Genomic DNA, 19,396 nt, shown 5'->3' on the forward strand with positions numbered 1-19,396 from the left:
TAACGGGCTGGAGAAACAAAGGGGAGGACATGTGTTCACTCAGAAAAACAACCTTTTTAAAATGAAATGTTTTGTTCATTTTCAGCAACGATCCACTGTTGCATCCATGATGCACCGCCAAGAGACTGTGGAGTGTTTAAAGAAATTCAATGCCAGGCGAAAACTCAAGGTGAGAAAGACTATATTCCAATAAGTGTGGCAGGGGCTGCATCAAGGGCCCTTTGTCAATCTTGGATCCCAATTGTTGGTGCCTTGAGCCTCGTGATCACAAATTTCAAAATGTTCCGAATGTTTTCTCCTCCTTTGGGTCTGAACATGAAATGGAGACTTTCCCTAATGCACAGTTTTCAGCCCAGTTACTGATCCATTCACCCACCCATGAGGTTACCTCAATGAATCACTGAAGCTTCATAGCCCTTAGTCATTTTTTATGAATAACTTGTCCAGTTCCATTTTTTGAACTCAGTCATAATTCTTCATTACTCAACCTCACTATTGTCTGGCTCGCATGATTCTCAAATTTCGCCAAGAAAAATTTCCTGAAGGTTTGTTCTTTTGCCTCCTTCATGTGAAACTAAGAGTATTGTTTTTGATGTTCTTAGACAGCAAAAGGTCCTCTGTGTTTCATGTTCATTCGAGAGAAATGGGTGTCAGTGGCTAGGCCAGCATTTGTTGCCTATTCCTAATTGCCCTTGAGAAGATGGTGGTGGGCTGCCTTCTTGAACTGCTGTAGTCCATGTGGTGTAGGTACACCCACTGTGCTGTTAGGAAGTGAATTCTAGAATCTTGATCAAGTGACACTGAAGGAACAACGATATATTTCCAAATCAGGATGGTGAGTCACTTGAAGGGGAACTTACAGGTGGTGGTGTTGTCATGTGTCTGCTGCACTTGTCCCAATGGCCATGGGTTTGGAAGGTGCTGCCTAAGCAGCTTTGATGAGTTCCTGCATCTTGTAGATGATACCCATGGCTGCCGCTGTGCGTCGGTGATGGAGAGAGTGAATATTTGTGCAAGGAGTGCCAAATAAGCAGGTAGCTTTGTCCTGGATGGTGTCTAACTTCCTGAGTGTTGGTGGAGCTGCACTCATCCAGACAATTGGAGAGTATTCCATCACACTCCTGACTTGTGCCTTGTAGATTGTGAACAGGCTTTAGAGACACAGAAGCTGAGTTACTCGCCGCAGGATTCCTCGCCTCTGACCTCTCTTGTAGCCTCAGTATTTATATGGCTAGTCCAGTTCAGTTTCTGGTCAACTGAAACCCCAGGATGTCGATAGTGGGGAATTCAGTGATAGCCGAACCATTGAATGTCAAGGGGCGATGGTTTGATTCTCTCTTGTTGGAGATGGTTTATTGCCTGGCACTTGTGTGGTGCAAATATTTGTCACTAGTCAGCCCAAGATATTGTTCAGATCTTGCTGCATTTGGTTGTGGACTGTTTCAGTATTTGAGGAGTCACGAATGGTGTTGAACATGGCTAAGAAAATCCGACATCACAGTGGAAACAGCTGAAGTTGGTTGGGCTTTGGACATGACCCTGAGGAACTCCTGCAATTATGGCCTGGAGCTGAGATTACTGGCCTTCTTTCCCCTGATTCCCATTGACTCCACTTTTGTTTAGCCTCCTTGATAGCACACTTTGTCAAATATGGCCTTCCTGTCAAGGGCAGTCAATCACACCTCACCTCTGGGGTTCAGCTCTTTTGTCCATATTTGAACCAAGGCTCTAATGAGATCAGAAGCGGAGTGACCTTGGTGGAACCCAAACTGAGCAGCAGTGAGCAGGTGCCGCTTGATAGCACTGTTGATGACCCCTTCCATCTCTTCACTGATGATCAAGAGTAGATTAATGGGGGCAATAACTTGCTGGGGTGGAATTCTCCTGCTTTTTGTTCCCAGGCCACATCAGGGCAGTTTTCCTCATTGCTGGGTAGATGCCAGAGTTGTAGCTGTACTGGAACAGTTTGGCAAGTGACATGGCACGTTCTGGAGCACAAGTCTTCAGTACTATTGCCAGAATATTGTCAGGGCACATAGCTTTTGCAGTGTTTTGATTTGATTTAGATTTATTGTCACATGTACCGAGGTACAGTGAAAAGTATTGTTCTTTATCCAGTCCAGCCAGATCGTTCCATACATGAAAAACACAGGACATAAAATAAATACACAATGTAAATACATAGACCTAGACATCGGGTGAAGCAAACGGAGTGTAGTGCGACATAGTAGAGAAGGTGCGTGGAGATATCAGTTCAGTCCTTAAAGGTCATTCAGGAGTCTGGTAACAGTGGAAAGAATCTGTTTTTGAACCTGTTACTGCGTTTTCTCAGACTTTTGTATCTCCTGCCCGATGGAAGAGCGAATAACCCGGGTGGGAGATTGTGAACAGGCTTTAGAAACTCAGAAGCTGAGTCACTCGCCTCCCAAGGCAGTGGGAGGTGTAAACAGAGTCAAAAATGGGAGGCGGGTTTGTGTGATGGACTGTCTGTAGTTTCTTACGGTCTTGGGCTGAGCAGTTGCCATACCAGGCTATGATGTACCCAGATAGGACGCTTTCTATGGCGCATCTGTAAAAAAAGTGGTAAGAGTCAATGTGGAAATGCCGAATTTCCTTAGTTTCCTGAGGAAATATTGGTGGCTTCAGCCATTTCTTGATATCATATGGAGTGAACTGAATTGTCTGAATAATGGTGTCTGTGATGCTGGGGACAGAGGAAAATAGGCATTAGGAGCAGAAAATGGGAAGGAAGCTTCCTGCTGGTTTTCACGTACCACCCCCCCCCCCTCTTTCCCTCTCCCTCCCTCAGCTGATGAATCACGAGTACTCCGCCATCTTGTACAGCATTTGGAGGAAGCACTTTCAGGCAATTCAGCCCTTCAAGCCTGCTCCACCATTAAATCAAATCATGGCTGATCTCTTCCTGGTCCCGAATTCATCTACGCAACTGTTGCCCATATCCCTTTTCTCTTTAACCCATTTTTTAAATCCGAAATATATCTGACTCCTTGAAATGATTTAATGACTCAGATTCCACTACACTATGGGGCAGCAAGTTCCACAAATTCACCACCCTCTGTGAGTAGTTCCTCCTCATCTCGGTTCTAAATCTACCATCGCTCAACCTATATCCGTGGCTTTCATTCTAGATTGTCCCACAAGGAGTAACATTAGAGAAGGCCGCGATGGGCTGCCTGAAGATTGTTGTGAAATCTTCAGCCTTATCTTTTGCATTGATGTGCTGGACTCCCCAACATTGGGGACCAGGATATTTGTGGAGCTACCTCCTCCAGTTGTTTAATTATCCACCACCATTCACAACTGGATGTGGCAGGGGTGATCTGTTGATTGTGGAATTGCTCAACTCTGTCTTATCATTTGCTGCTTATGTTGTTTGGCACGCACGTAGTCCTAAGTTGCAATATCACTAGGTTGACACTGTCTTGTTATGCTCTAGGCGTAGCATAAGCAGCTTCCTTGTGGTGCACTTGACAAAGGAAGGTTCAGACGTGGAGATAACTTCAACACGTTTATTAAACTATTTACACTTCTCCTACTCGGGTTCGCCACTACTGTTAATCCTTCTATAGCTACTCAGACTGACTAACCAGTCTGCTACAATCCACATGGTGGGTGTAATATTGAATCAACCCTGTGTCTCTACGACTTCCGGTTGCGGCTATGCCTAGGTAGGTCGCACGTTCGGCAGCTCCCGCCGGGAACGGACTTTTGGGCTCTAGAGGGGCCCCAACGGCAATTGTTCGACGGCTTCCAGTGTGGGAAGGTGACAGCAAGGTCCCCCCCGACATTATATGGATTGTACCAGGAGTGGAGCGGTGAAAAAAGTGAGAGGGAGAAAAAACAAGATGGCGGCGGATGGAGACCAAGCAGCGTGGGCGCAGTGGTCGCAGGAGTTTCTTATACGCTGCTTTGAGGAGCTGAAAACCGAAATGCTGGCGCCAATGAAGGCGGCGATTGAGAAGCTTGTGGAGACCCAGAAGACCCAAGGGGCGGCGATCCGGGAGGTGCGGCAAAAAGCTTCGGAGAACGAGGACGAGATCTTGGGCCTGGCGGTGAAGGTGGAGGCGCATGAGGTGCTGCACAAGAGGTGGGCGGAAAGATTTGAGGACCTGGAGAATAGGTCGAGGAGGAAGAATCTTCTGATTCTGGGTCTCCCCAAAGGAGTGGAGGGGCCCGATGCTGAGGCATATGTGAGCACGATGCTCAATTCGCTGATGGGTGCGGGAGCCTTCCCGAGGCCTCTGGAGCTAGATGGGGCTCACCGGGTCCTAGCAAGGAGACCCAAGGCCAACGAGCCGCCAAGGGCTGTAGTGGTGAGGTTTCACCGCTTTATGGACAGAGAGTGTGTCCTGAGATGGGCCAAGAAAGAGCGGAGCAGCAGGTGGGAGAACACAGAAATCCGAATCTACCAGGACTGGAGTGCAGAGGTGGCTAAGAAGAGAGCTGGTTTCAATCTGGCTAAGGCGGTGCTCTATCGAAAGGGGGTGAAGTTCGGTATGCTGCAGCCAGCGTGATTGTGGGTCACGTTCCAGGATCGGCACCACTATTTCGAAACGCCTGATGAGGCATGGAGCTTTATACGGTCTGAAAAGTTGGACTCAAATTGAGGGTTTGTTGGGTGGGGGGGGGTGGGGGGGATGTTTACTGTGTATATGGTGTTTATTACGTTTTGGGAATGTTCCTTCGGTTTGGGTGCTGGACGGGGATGGGTGAAGGGATTTGATGGGGAGAGTGTGGGCGTCGGTGTTGGAGGGGCATACTCCCATGAAGGAAGAGGGGGAGTGGAGGCCCGGGGATGGGGAATTGGGGTAAGGCCGCAAAAGGAGCTGCGCCAGAGGGGGCGGGGCCGGCTCAGGAAAGTGCGGGCTTTTTCCCGCGCGAGGGAAGGACGGGGTTGTGGGCCGGGGGGGATGGGCGGTGCTGGAGAGGAGCACACACTGACTGCCAGGGAGGGGAAGGGGGGATTCTCACACTGGGGGGGTCGATGGAATGGAGGGAGAGGCCGGGGGTCAGCAGGAGTCAGTCAGCTGACTTACGGGAGTGTTATGGGAGGAGCAAAAGGGCAGAATGTGGATCTAGTGGGGGGGAAAGGGGGGGGGGGGGAGAGGGGTTGCTGCTGCATTGGCCAAAGGGGAGCTGGAAGTAGGACAGGTGGTCGGGGCGGGGGTCCGCCTTCTGGGGGACTGGAGGGTGCGGGAGGCGCGGGCACGTGGCTGGCCTAGAAAAGGAGATGGCTAGCCGGCAGGGGGGTGAGCAGTCCCCCAATCCGGCTGATAACTTGGAATATGAGGGGCCTGAACGAGCCTGTCTAGAGGGCCCGTGTGTTCGCGCACTTAAAGGGACTGAAGGCAGACGTGGTTATGCTCCAGGAGACACATTTGAAGGTGGCAGATCGGGTTAGGCTGAGAAAGGGATGGGTAGGACAGGTATTCCATTCAGGGCTGGATGCGAAGAACAGAGGAGTTGCAATACTGGTGGGGAAGCGGATGTCGTTTGAGTGGATTGTAGTGGATAATGGAAGGTCGATATGTGATGGTGAGTGGTAGGTTGCAGGGGGTGTGGGTGGTACTGGTAAACGTATATGTCCCGAACTGGGATGATGCCGGATTTATGAAACTCATGCTGGGTCGGATTCCAGACCTGGAGGTAGGAAGCTTGATAATGGGGGGGATTTCAACACGGTGCTGGACCCAGCACTGGATCGCTCTAGGTCCAGGACGGGTAAGAGGCCGGCTGCGGCCAAGGTGCTTAGTGGGTTTATGGACCAGATGGGGGGAGTGGATCCATGGAGATTTGTCAGGCCCCTGGCCAGGGAATTTTCATTCTTTTCCCACGTCCATAGAGCCTACTCCTGGATAGATTTTTTTATTTTGAGCAGGGCGCTAATCCCGAAAGTGGAGGGAACGGAGTATTCGGCCATAGCCATCTCAGACCACGCCCCACACTGGGTGGAGCTGGAGTTAGGAGAGGAGAGGGACCAGCGCCCGCTGTGGCGTCTTGATGTGGGATTATTGCCGGATGAGGAGGTATGCGGGCGGGTGCGGGGTTGCATTGAAAGATATTTGGAGGCCAATGACAACGGGGAGGTGCAGGTGGGGGTAGTCTGGGAGGCGCTGAAGGCGGTGGACAGGGAAGAGTTAATCTCCATCAGGCCCACAGGGAGAAGAGAGCGGGCAGGGAGAGGGAGAGGTTGGTGGGGGAGATCTTAAGGGTGGACAGGAGGTATGCAGAGGCCCCCCAGGAGGGACTACTCAGGGAGCGGCGGAACCTCCAGACGGAGTTCGACCTGTTGACCACAGGGAAAGCAGAGGAAAGCGCAGGGAGTGACGTATGAGTATGGGGAGAATGCGAGTCGGATGCTGGCACACCAGCTTCGTAAGAGGGAGACAGCGAGGGAGATAGGTGGAGTTAAGGATAGCGGGGGGAATACGGTGCGGAGTGCGGTGAGAATAAATTAGGTACTTAGGGACTTCTATGGGGATCTGAGCCCCCGGTGGGGGAAGAGGGGATGCGACGATATTTGGATCAGCTGAGGTTCCTGAGGGTGGAGGAGGAGGAGGTGGCTGGTTTAGGGGCACCAATTGGGCTGGAGGAGCTGGTTAAAGGATTGGGAAGCATGCAGGCAGGGAAGGCCCTGGGTCCAGATGGGTTCCCAGTCGGGTTTTACAGGAAATACGTGGACCTGATGGGCCTGTTGTTGGTGAGGACTTTCAATAAGGCAAGGGAGGGGGGTACCTTTGCCCCCGACAATGTCCAGGGCTCTGATCTCTTTGATCCTGAAGCGAGACAAGGACCCACTGCAATGTGGGTCGTATAGACCGATCTCGCTCCTCAATGTGGCTGCTAAGGTGCTGGCAAAAGTGCTGGCTACGAGAATTGAGGACTGTGCCCCGGGGGTGATTCATGAGGACCAGACGGGATATGTAAAGGGCAGGCAGCTAAACACTAATGTACGGAGGCTCCTCAATGTGATTATGATGCCCTCGGTGGAGGGAGAAGCGGAGGTAGTGGCAGCTATGGACACGGAGAAGGCCTTCGACCGGGTGGAGTGGGAGTATCTTTGGGAAGTGCTGCGGAGGTTTGGGTTCGGGGAGGGGTTCATCAGCTGGGTCAGGTTGCTATATAGAGCCCCGGTGGCGAGTGTGGCTACAAATCGTCGGAGTTCGGAGTACTTTCGGCTGTACCGAGAGACGAGGCAGGGGTGCACCCTGTCCCCCTTATTGTTTGCATTGGCAATTGAGCCTCTGGCCATGGCACTAAGGGAGTCCAGGAAATGGAGGGGACTGGTCCGAGGGGGAGAGGAACATCGGGTGTCTCTCTATGCGGACGACCTGTTGCTGTATGTGGCAGATCCAGTGGAGGGGATGGCGGAGGTCATGCGGATCCTAAGGGAGTTTGGGGACTTCTCGGGTTATAAGCTCAATGTAGGGAAAAGTGAGCTCTTTGTGGTGCATCCAGGGGACCAGGGAAAGGGAATAGACGACCTACTGTTGAAGAGGGCGGAAAGGAGCTTTCGGTACTTAGGGATCCAGGTGGCTGGGAGTTGGGGGCCCCTGCACAAACTCAATTTGACGCGGTTAGTGGAGCAGATGAAGGAGGATTTCAAAAGATGGGATGTGCTGCCACTCTCGCTAGCGGGCAGGGTGCAGTCGGTTAAAATGATGGTCCTCCCGAGTGTTCCAGTGCCTTCCCATTATGATTCCCAAGGCCTTTTTCAAACGGGTAGGTAGGAGCATCATGAGTTTCGTGTGGCAAATAAGACCCCGAGGGTAAAGAGGGTGTTTCTGGAGCGTAGTAGGGACAGGGGAGGGCTGGCTCTGCCGAATTTGTGCGACTATTATTGGGCAGCCAATGTGGCGATGATCCGTAAGTGGGTAATGGAGGGAGAGGGGGCGGCGTGGAAGAGGTTGGAGATGGCGTCCTGTGTGGGCACGAGCCTGAGGGCGACGGCACCGCTGCCGCTCTCGCCGTCAAGGTACACCACGAGTCCGGTGGTGGCGGCGACATTGAAGATCTGGGGGCAGTGGAGACGACACGGGCGAGGTGGGAGCCTCGGTTTGGTCCCCGATTCGGGAGAACCATCGGTTCATCCCGGGAAGGATGGATGGGGGGTTTCGGAGCTGGCATCGGGCAGGGATTAGAAGAATGGGGGACTTGTTTATAGATGGGACGTTTGCGAGCATAGGGGCCCTGGAGGAGAGGTTTGGGTTACCCCCGGGAAATGCTTTCAGGTATATGCAAGTGAGGGCGTTTGTGAGGCGGCAGGTGAGGGAATTCCCGCTGCTCCCGGCACAGGGGACTCAGGACAGGGTGATTTCGGGTGTATGGGTTGGAGAAGGCAGGGTTTCGGCGATTTACCAGGAGCTGAAAGAAGAGGAGGAGGCCTCGGTAGAGGAGTTAAAGGGCAAGGGAGGAGGAGCTTGGGGAGGAGATAGATGAGGGTCTGTGGGCTGATGCCCTGAGTAGGGTTAATTCTTCCTCCTCTTGCGCCAGGCTCAGCCTAATACAATTCAATGTTACTCACAGAGCGCATATGACGGGCGAGGTTGAGTAGGTTCTTTGGGGCGGAGGACAGATGTGGGAGGTGCTCGGGAAGCCTGTCGAATCACGTCCACATGTCCCGGCGCTGGATGGGTTTTGGAGGGGTTTCGCGAAGCCTATGTCCAAGGTGGTGAAAGTCCAGGTCAAGCCGAGTTGGGGGTTGGCACTATTTGGGGTAACGGACGAGCCGGGAGTGCAGGAGGCGAAAGAGGCCGGTGTCCTGGCCTTTGCGTCCCTGGTAGCCCGGCGGAGGATCTTGCTATTCTGGAAGGACGCGAAGCCCCCCAGTGTGGAAGCCTGGATAAATGACATGGCAGGGTTCATCAAGCTGGAGAGGATAAAGTTTGCCTTACGAGGGTATGTGCAGGGGTTCTTCAGGCAGTGGCAACCGTTCCTAGACTATCTCGCGGAGCGTTTGGAGGAGGTCAGCAGCAGCAGCAACCCAAGAGTATGGGGGGGGAATTTGGATGGGTGGGGGGGGGCTTCCTTATGGGTACCTTTGAATGTCATATGAGGGGGTTACTGTATATGGGGAAACCCAATGTATAAGTTTTGTATAATTTTTGACTGTTGTGTTTGTGTTTATTTTTGTTACTGGGGGGGGGAGGGGGTTGTTAAAAATTTTGTTGGAAAATTTGAATAAACATTTTTTTAAAAAATCCTGTGTCTCTACTCACTGACTGTCTCCACTGGAAAGAGGAAGATCGTGAGTTGTGTCCTTTATATATGGGTTGGTCTAATCTCCATGTGTATCGTGAATGCCCATTTGTCGCGTCCTATCGAACTGTTCTATTGGTTGAGTGTCTGTGTGTCATGTCTCTGGTGCTCCCTCTAGTGTCTAGCTAGTCTACATGTATTTACATTAACCCCTGGTGTTTTTACAGTGATGCATATCAACACATCCCCCCCCCTCTTTTACATGTTACATATTTTCTTCACTTAAAAGAAAATTGAACAAAACACAGGTGGATAGGTTATGGTATGTACAAGTCATGAGAACAGTGATTAAACAACAAGTCCAAATCAAATGTGCGAGTCCAAAACCCTTCAATCATCATGGTCAAATGTCTCTCTTGGTGGGGTGGTGATTTTGATGGTGGCATGTCCTTGTGAACGCCATCGGTGTATCTGTGTATCAGGAACCAAGAAGTGGTCAAATCACTTTGCAGTCTGATTTGGAGTCTTTTTCTATGTTTGTGATGTGATGTTGGATGGCATCTTGTAGCTGATAAGTCGTTGACGTTGAAGAGGTACCATCAACAGTATCATTTGAGGTCATGTATGTGCCATATGTGGAAGTTGGATAATACTGTGCATACTGGTTTTGGATAATACTGTGCATACTGGTTTTGGCCAAATGCTGTGTAGGAAGGGTAATCCTGATGAGAACTGTTGAAGCTTGTCGAATTGGAAACATAAATACTGGGTGATGGTGTGAAACTATAACCTTGCATCTTATAGGAATATGCCATTTGGCCAGGCTGGGGTGCAGCAAATCCTGGGCTGTAACTAAGGCATCCAATCTGCAGTGCAGATTGTGCTTGCGGTCGTCCTCCTTCGTACTTGATTCCATAAGTGGGCGATCCATCGTGCTGGCCTGTTTGAGAATATGCTGCATAGACTGCTGGCTGCTGCATTCCTGAGTACTGGGTTTGTCCAGCATAAGCTGTCATTGACTGCACTGCTGGCGTGGAAAGAATCTATAGGTATGGCTTGGAAGGATATAGCTGTGGGAATATTGGTGTATTCCTCTTGGACTGTAGCCACTACTTGTTCTTACTGACCCAATGTAATTGTCAAGTGATCCATTTCCTGTTGTCATCATCACCCTGAGCGTGCCGTCACTGAGTTTGCGGCAGTCCCTGTCTGGAGTAATGTCCAGCTTACGTGAATCAGAGTTGGCGTTTGGTTGCTCTCCACCTGGAGTCTGGTCTGTTTCACCTGAGTCAGTGTTGGTTTGTTGGTGCTCCCCATCCGGAGTCTTAGCAGGTTCACTGTAGTCAGCTGAGATTTCTTGAAGCTCCACGTCTGGTGTCGGAACATGCAGGAATGCATTGACTTGTGGAGAGGTTCAAGCGAATGAGGTTGGAAGTAACATGGTGTCACCGGAATCACCAGTGGTCTCACAGTGATCGTCGAGTGCCTCTACACACTAGCTGAGGTCTGTCACATTGCACATCTTGCATGGGAAGTGGAATGCTGTCGTCACTCGTCTCACTTACAGTGGATAGAGCCTCAGTAGCTTCTTGTTGTTCACTTGGGCCGGGTATACTGTCAGAGTCTTCTCCTTGTGGCTCAGACAATGTGGGTGGACCGTCAGTCGCTGTGTTGTTCATTTGGGCTTGGACTGTCATAGTCGCTTTGTTCTTCACTGGAGCATGGTCGTCCTGCTGTGCACTGGAGCGTGGTAGACTGTCATAGTCTTCTTGCTGTTTACTTGAGCATGGCAGACTTGCATCGTCTGCTGCAAGTTGGTCAGAGGCGGTTGCTAGACCCTCATGGTCTTGTTCCTGCAAGGACTGCGCTTTGGAGTCTTGCGTTGCTTCTATCGTGGAGGCTGTACACAAGCTCGCTGTGGAGGCTTGTGACACTGGAGTCACTTCTTGTTCATGCAAGGACTGCGGTGTGGAGTCTTGCGTGTCTTCTATCGTGGAGTCGGGAACTCTTAGCGGTGCGTGGACCACTCTGTGTGTGGTAGCAGGCCGCTCTCTGCGGGCTTGTACCGTTCTCTGTCTCTTGGTGTCAGGCCGCAGCATAATCCTGCACTCACGAGTCGGGATGTCGTATATGCTGGGATGAAGATCCTCAAATCCGAAGAACGAATCCGCGTCTGCGTCAGATTCAGTACGGGGGTCGTCATTTCTAATGAAAAAACCTTAGTCCGAGTCGTAGTCCTCTAAGACCATATCATCACGGTTTGTGTCGGAGCTGGCATGGGGCTCGCGATGTCCAGAGAAAAAATAAAGATTGGTGTCGTAGTATTCAAGGTCTGTGTCATCGCTTTGGGCGGTGCTAACTGCTTATTGCAGGGTTTTGCGGAGGTTACTTTCAGTTCCTGGTTGAATTTGAGGCATCGTGCTGTCATTCCAGGTGAAAGAAGCTTGTTTTACGGCGTCAAGAGATTTTTTTCGGGGCCTCTGACGTCATAACGCATGTGACGTCAGACATAGGAAGCGTTTGCGCATGCGCATATCGCTGTTCCTGTCTTGGGGCCGTTTTCGCCACTGACTTTCCCCTTCTGTGCGCTTCTCGCGCAACTGCGCATGTGCAGTACCTTTACAAAGATGGCCACCGATCAAAATTGTTCTCTGCTCCCGGATCTCGGCCTCGTGGTGAGTATTGGCGCTTCTCTTACCGTTTTCAGTTGGTTGGAGTGTGTTTTCCTCTCAGTATTTACCGAATTTGTCCAGGACTGCCTGGAAGTGGCTCCTTTGGAGAACTTGAATTTTTTAAAGATTTCTTCTGCTCTTGCACCGGCGATGGTGAGCAGAAGCTCTGTCTTTTCAGCATCGGCCACGTCTTGTAGGTCGGATGCTACCAGGAAGATTTCAAACCTTTGCCGGAATGCCCGCCAGTTTTCGCAGAGATCGCCGTGGCACTGGAGCCGCTGCGGAACCGGGATCTCGAACATCTTGTCTGGGTATTATTGCTGGTTGTCACTGTACGCTGAGTTTTAGCTATATTGATTGAAACAGTTCACTCTGGTACCATGTCTTGTTATGCTCTAGGCTTGGCATAAGCGGCTTCCTTGTGGCGCACTTGACAAAGGAAGGTTGAGACGTGGAGATAACTTCAACACGTTTGTTAAACTATTTACACTTCTCCTACTCGTGTTCGCCACTACAGTTAATCCTTCTATAGCTACTCAGACTGACTAACCAATCTGCTACAATCCATGTGGTGGGTGTAATATTGAATCATCCCTGTGTCTCTACTCACTGACTGTCTCCACTGGAAAGAAGCAGATCATGTGTTGTGTCCTTTTATATATGGGTTGGTCTAATGCCCTCCTGTGGTCGTGTCACCTCTGTGTGTATCGTGAATGCCCATTGGTCATGTCCTATCTAACTGTTCTATTGGTTGAGTGTTTGTGTGTCATGTCTCTAGTGCTCCCTCTAGTGTCTAGCTAGCCTACATGTATTTACATTAACCCCTTGTGTCTTTACAGTGATGCATATCACCACATTTTAGGTATCCCTGGTGCTGCTTCTAGCATGTCTTCCTGCACTTTACGTTGAAGCAGGGTTGACCTGTGGCTTGGTGCTAATGGTAGAGTGGGGATATGCCCAGCCACGAGGTTTCAGATTGTGGCTGAGTACAATTCTGCTGCTGTTGATGGCCCACAGTACCTCGTAGATACTCAGTCTTGAGTTCTTAGATGTGTTTAAAACTTATCATGTTTAGCACAGTGGTAGTGCCACGCAACATAATGGAGGGTGCTGTGTTGCTAACTTTGCCTTAGTTCAATTGCTCTGCTTTATTACCTTTGCTCTTGAGTCGCCAGGTATCTTTTTGATACCGCCACGGGGTTCAAGTCCGAGTAATGGTCAATAATCACTAATCCAAGCGTTGAATTAAACTTACGAGCTCGATCTTCACTGCTCCGGTCACGGTCAATGTTGGTTTGTTGCTGGGTGACCCGGGCAGGAAGAATAGCTGAAGAGGAGCTGCTGAAGAGAGCTGGAGAAGAGAGCGATTTGAACTTGGGGCTCAATTCTTATAGTTCCCAGGGGCTTCCCGCCTTTCGGGGCGGATCCTGTACCTGGTCCCAAGTGATTGGACTTTGTCCCAATCGCTTGGTTCGATTTTCTCCAATGCTGGAGCGGTTCCCTGATCGATGGGCGATCTTGAGGTGGTCGTTCACCTCCTTTTGTGTAGGCTCCTGCTGGCGCCGAAGAGTCTGGTTTTGCTTTGTGTGTCTAAATGTTGCTTATTGTTCCCGGAGATTGCTCATTAGTATGCAGATGGCTGTTGTTTTGTTATGCTTATGGTTGCTGGTATCGATGTTGTCTGGCCTTTCCAGAGGTAAATACACAGCCAACCTGCAGCTGCTCGTTTTTGTCTTGTTGGCTGACTTTCCCATCAGCCTTTGCCGTTCACCATTTTGAATCGGGAGTTGGCCATTTTAAGTGGCTACAGCTGTCAATGTGAAGTGGGACTTCATCTTCACAAGGATTGTGTGGTGGACACTCCGACCGATACTGTCATGGATAGGTGCATCTGTGGCAGGCAGGTTGGTGAGCATGAGGTTAAGTAGTTTTTTTTTCCTGTTGTTGGTTCCCTCGCCACCTGCTGCAGACCCAGTCTAGCTTTAAGATTTGATCAACTTGGTCACTAGTGGTGCTACCGAGCCACTTTTGGTGATGAATGTTAAAATCCCCCACCCAGAGTACATTCTGCACCCTTGCCAGCCTCCGTGCTTCCTCCAATTGCTGTGCAACATGGAGAAGTATTAGTGATTCATCAGCTGAGGGAGGGAGAAGGGAAGAAGTGGGGGTGGTACATGGTAACCAGCAGGAAGGTTTCTTACCCATGTTTGAACCAATGCCATGAAAATTCATGGCGTCTGAAGTCCACGTTGAGGACTCCCAGGGCAGCTCCCTCCCAACTGTGCCACCATCGCTGCTCGGTCCGTTGGGACAGACATACCCAGGAATGGTGATAGGGGTGTCTGTCACATTGTCTGTAAGATATGATCCAATGTGTATGACAATGTCAAGCTGTTGCTTGACTAATTTGTGAAACAGCTCTCCCAATTTTGACACAAGGACCCAGATGTTTGTGTGGAGGACTTTGCAGGTTCGACAGGTCTGATGTTGCCATTGGCGTTTCCAGTGTCTGGGTCGATGCCAAGTAGTCCATCAAGTTTAATTTCTTTGAGATATTTTAGTGATTTGTGTAGCTTGCTGTGCCATTTCAGAGAGTATTTGACAGTCAACCACCTTGTTGTGGGTCACATGTAGACCAGACCAGATACGGATGGCAAATTTCTTTCCTTCAAGGACATTAGTGATCCAGATGGGTTTTTCTAACGATCAAATATGGTCATCATTGGACTTTTAATTTCATATTATTTTCATTGAAATGTTCAAATTTTATTCAAATTCCACCCCCTGAATCCCCAGAGCATTATCCTGGCTCTCTGGATTACTAGTCCAATGACAATACCACTGCGCCACGGTCACCCAAAATGGGATATTTTAAATATTTCTATCAAATCACTCTCCGACTTCCCGGGAGCAAAGCTCCAGAGTAGCTCCAAAGCTTGGACCCTATGGGAAAGAATATTGGGCACGATCTAACGCCCGCATCGCACCCAATTCGGGACTCGCCGTGGCCGATCTCTCACGAGATTTACCTGATCTCTTGCACTGAGGAGCTGAGATCTTTAACGTGCACCTCAAGAGGGTTGATAGCACCTCAGTCTAACCTCTTACCTGAAAATACAGCACCTGCACCATCTATGACAAATTATGTGGAGTGGGTCTTGAACTACCAAAGATGAGAGGGCTATCATTGTGTCGAGACTAACCCACATACTACATGAATACAAATCAAAGTTAAAAATCTTTGTGTTCAGAGAGCTCAGATTACAAGTTGATAAGTGAAGTTGAATTTTCAATTATCTGCTCAAAAATCAAAGTAAGACTGGGATTTGGGTAAATTGCAGAAGGTTGCAAATGTATTCATTTTTGACATAGAGACATAGAAAATAGGAGGAGGTCAAGGTTTCTTAATTCTTTAATGGAATGTGGGTGTCGCAGGTAAGGACGGCAGATTTTGTTCACTAAAGTACATTTGCGAGTCAGATGGAATTTTATGAAAATTAATCATGTTTCATGGTCACTGTCAGACTTTTTAATTCCAGATTTTTAGTGAATTCAAATTTCACCATTGACCACGGCAGGATTCAAATCCGGGTCCTCAGAGCATTACCCTGTGTGTCGGATTACTAGTCCAGTGAAAATATCAGTGTGCCACCTCTTCACCCTGCTGATTTGCAGATTATTATGTAAAGTTAAAGCACATGGGATTGGGGGAAGTGTCTTGAGATGAATAGAAAGCTGGTTCAGCAGACAGGAGGCAAAAATCTGGAATAAATGGGTCTTTTTCCGATTGGCAGGCAGTGACGAGTGGGGTACCGCAAGGTAATGTGCTGGGACCCCAACTGTTCACATTATATATTCATGATTTGGATGAGGGAACAAAATGTAGTATCTCCAAATTTGCAGATGGTACAAAGTTGGGTGGGAGGGTAAACTGTGAGGAGGATGCAGAGATGCTGCAGTGGGATTTGGACATGCTGAGTGAGCGGGCATATGCATGGCAGGTGCAGTATAACGCGGATAACTAAGATTGTCCACTTTGGTAGCAAAAATAGGAAGGCAGATTATTATTTCAATGGATGTAAATTGAGAGAGGTTGATACTCAGCAAGACCTTGCTATCCTTGTGTATCAGTCCAAAGAACATAAGAACTAGGAGCAAGAGTAGACCAGCTGGCCCCTCAAGCCTGCACCGCCATTCAATAAGATCATGGCTGCTCTTTTTGTGGACTCAGCTCCACTTATCCACCCACTCACCATAATCCTTAATTCCTTCAGTTTCAAAAGTCTATCTACCTTTGTCTTAAAAACATTTAACGAGATAGCCTCAACTGCTTCACTGGGCAGGGAATTCCACAGATTTGCAACCCTTTTGGTGAAGTTCCTCCTCAACTCAGTCCTAAATGCTCTCTCTTATTTTGAGGCTATGCCCCCCTAGTTCTTATTCCACCATTGTGGAATTCACAACCTCCTTGCTTCGACGCTATCTATTCCCTTCATAATTTTGTTTCTATAAGATTCCCCCCTCATTCTTCTAAATTCCAGTAAGTATAGTCTCAGTCTCTCCTCATAAGCCAATCCTCTCCACTTCAGAATCAACCGAGTGAATCTCCTCTTCACCCTCTCTAGTGCCAGCAGTACATCCTTTCTCAAGTATGGAGACCAAACCAAAACTGTACACAGTATGGCCTCACCAGCACGCTGTACAGTAGCAACATAACCTCCCTGTTTTTAAACTCCATCCCTCTAGCAATGAAGGACAAAATTCAATTCATCATCATAAGGTAAGCATGCAGTAAAGAAGGTAAATGGTATGTTGGCCTTCGTAGTGAGAGGATTTGAGTACAGGAATAGAGGTGTGTTACTGCAATTGTATAGAACATTGGTGAGGCCAGACCTGGAGTGTTGTGTGCAGTTTTGTTGTCCTTATCTGAGGAAGGATGTTCTAGCTATGAAGGGAGTGCAGCGAAGGTTTACCTGGTTGATTCCTGGGGTGGCGGGACCGTCATATGAGGAGAGACTAAATTGGTTAGGATTATATTCATTGGAGTTTAAAAGAGTGAGGGGGGAACCTCATATAAATTTATAAAATTCTAACAGGATTAGGTAGGGTAGATTCAGAAAGAATGTTCCCAATGGTGGGGGAGTCCAGAACTAGGGGTCATAGTTTGAAGATAAGTGTCAAATCTTAATGGGCGGCACGGTGGTGCAGTGGTGAGCACTGCTGCCTCATGGCGTCGAGGACCCGGATTCGATCCCAGCCCTGGGTCACTGTCCGTGTGGAGTTTGCACATTCTCCCCGTATCTGTGTGGGTCTCACCCCCACAACCGAAAGATGTGCAGGGTAGGTGAATTGGCCATGCTAAATTGTCCCTTAATTGGAAAAAAAGAATTGGGCAATTTAAATTTATACAAAAAAAGAGTGGTAAATTTGTGGAATTCACTACCATAACAAGTAGTTTCAAGAGGAATTAGATATAGTTCTTGGGGCTAAAGGGATAAGGGGCGAAGGCGAGATCAGGGTATTGAACTTGATGATCAGCCATGATCATAATGAGGGTGGAGCAGGCTCGAAGGGCAGAATGGCCGCCTCCTGCTTCTATTTTCTATGTATGCTTCTGTGTATTCAGCCCTCCTAGGAGCCTGCTCCTCTATTCATTATGACCATGGCTGATCATCGAACTCAGTAGCCTAATCCCACTTTCCCCCATATCCTTTGATCCCCTTCGCCCTTTATCTAACTGCTTCTTAAAAACATACAATGTTTTGGCCTCAACTACTTCCTGTGGTCACGAATTCCACAAACCGACCACTCTCCAGGGGAAGAAATTTCTCCTCATCTGTGTCCTAAATGCTTCACCCCGTATCCTCAGACTGTGACTCCTGGTTCTGGACACCCCCACCATTGGGAACATCCTTCCTGCATCTACCCTGTCTAGTCCTGTTCAAATTTTATAGGTTTCTGAGATCCCCCCCTCATTCTTCTGAACTCCAGCGGAAACAATCCTAACCAATTAAATCTCTCCTCATATATCAGTCCCACCATCCCGGTAGTAAGTCTGGTAAACCTTCGCTGACGGTTAGATTTTTCTTATAATTACACAATACCCAAAGAAAAACTTCTTTTACACAGAAGACTAAAGAAACACGAGAAACATTATACCTTCTCGTACCTATTCAAGTGTTTCATGCACCATGAATCATAGACTGTGATGTTATGATCAGACTGTTCACTGGGACAATGTTGAACCTCGGATGGGGTCAGAAGTTCAGTTTTTCACAAAGCAGTAAGTTTACCCACTGTGTTTTATTTCCAAACTACTAACTTGGTTTATTTAAGAGAATTAACTGGAGTGGAAATAATTCAAATTGCATATCATTTGTGGGTGCTGAATGAGCAAGTGACCAGATTTGATAGCTTCAGTCCATTGCTGCTAATTACAAACCCAAGTTGAGGAGTCATCCTTGGCTTAGCGTGGGTAGCGCTCACATCTGCCCCCTCGGGTGCACAAAAAGGATCCTTTGTGTGGCATATTTTACTGAAGAGCAGGAATCATCTCCTCCTTGTCTCAAGCAAGATTTATCCATCAATTCCACACCACTAACTAATTATCATTGCTCAGCTGCTGTTTGTGTGTGTAAATTGGCTGCTGCATTGGGACAGTGGCTACATTTGAAAAGTATTTAATTAATTTTGAAGTGCTTTGTGACAAACTAGGTTGTGAAAGTTGCTTGAATGTGATTGAGAGATGATATTTTAAATCGCATCCATTGACTGACATTTTCTTTCTCTCCCATCCAGGGTGCCATCCTCACCACAATGTTAGCAACACGGAATTTCTCAGGTAGGTTTCAAACAAACCAATTCCCTCATTAATCCCACAGTCAGATGTCTTTTGGAGATCTGATTAATTGTGGGCCATTGAAACCACAGATATAAATTTGCAGGAAGGAATTGATGATGCATCAATGTGAAGATTCACTGCATTGCAAGGAGCTTTGAGAGGAGTTTGAGTCATTCGTCATCTCGATACCCACAAGCGAATGCTTTTTTTTGAGACCCATGATAACCCACTGGGACATATTTTCACAGCAGGTGCAGACGGGTTCGGCCTCAACCATAACAATTTAGGCACAGTGCACAGTTAAAATGGAAACTAAAACTTTCAAAGGAAACTTTTCCAGAGGTCCCAAAGTACTTCACAGGTTCTGGGAAGCTGGATGCTGAGCAGGACAGGAGAGCTGAGCAGTTGGTGAGCAAAAGATGTATTTGGAGGAATGTAGGAAGCAGGCCTCGGTAATTTGGCTCATCGGCTTCTTTCAGTGTGTTGATGTCTGATTTGTGACCTAACTCCATTTACCCCACATTTGTCCCATATCCCTGTGGCAAACAGAAATCTGTCAACCTCAGGTTTAAAATTAACACTTGACCAGCATTACGTGCCATTTGCAGAAAAAAATTCCAAACTACAACTGGCCTTTGCTTGTAAAAATGTTTGCTAACTTATT

General features: G+C 48.5%; 1 protein-coding gene across 50 annotated transcripts in view; it reads left to right on the forward strand.

The window, feature by feature from the left end:
- Positions 1-19,396, forward strand: part of LOC140396907 (calcium/calmodulin-dependent protein kinase type II subunit beta) — a 392,935-nt gene that overhangs the window by 255,276 nt on the left and 118,263 nt on the right. For all 50 annotated transcript variants that reach the window (XM_072485774.1, XM_072485778.1, XM_072485773.1 and 47 more), the window contains 2 exons: positions 86-169; positions 18,690-18,732. In XM_072485774.1, coding sequence (XP_072341875.1) covers positions 86-169; positions 18,690-18,732 — 127 coding nt within the window. The remainder of the gene's footprint in view (positions 1-85; positions 170-18,689; positions 18,733-19,396) is intronic.

The sequence above is a fragment of the Scyliorhinus torazame genome, chromosome 20, assembly GCF_047496885.1.
Source record: "Scyliorhinus torazame isolate Kashiwa2021f chromosome 20, sScyTor2.1, whole genome shotgun sequence".
Classification (NCBI taxonomy): domain Eukaryota; kingdom Metazoa; phylum Chordata; class Chondrichthyes; order Carcharhiniformes; family Scyliorhinidae; genus Scyliorhinus; species Scyliorhinus torazame.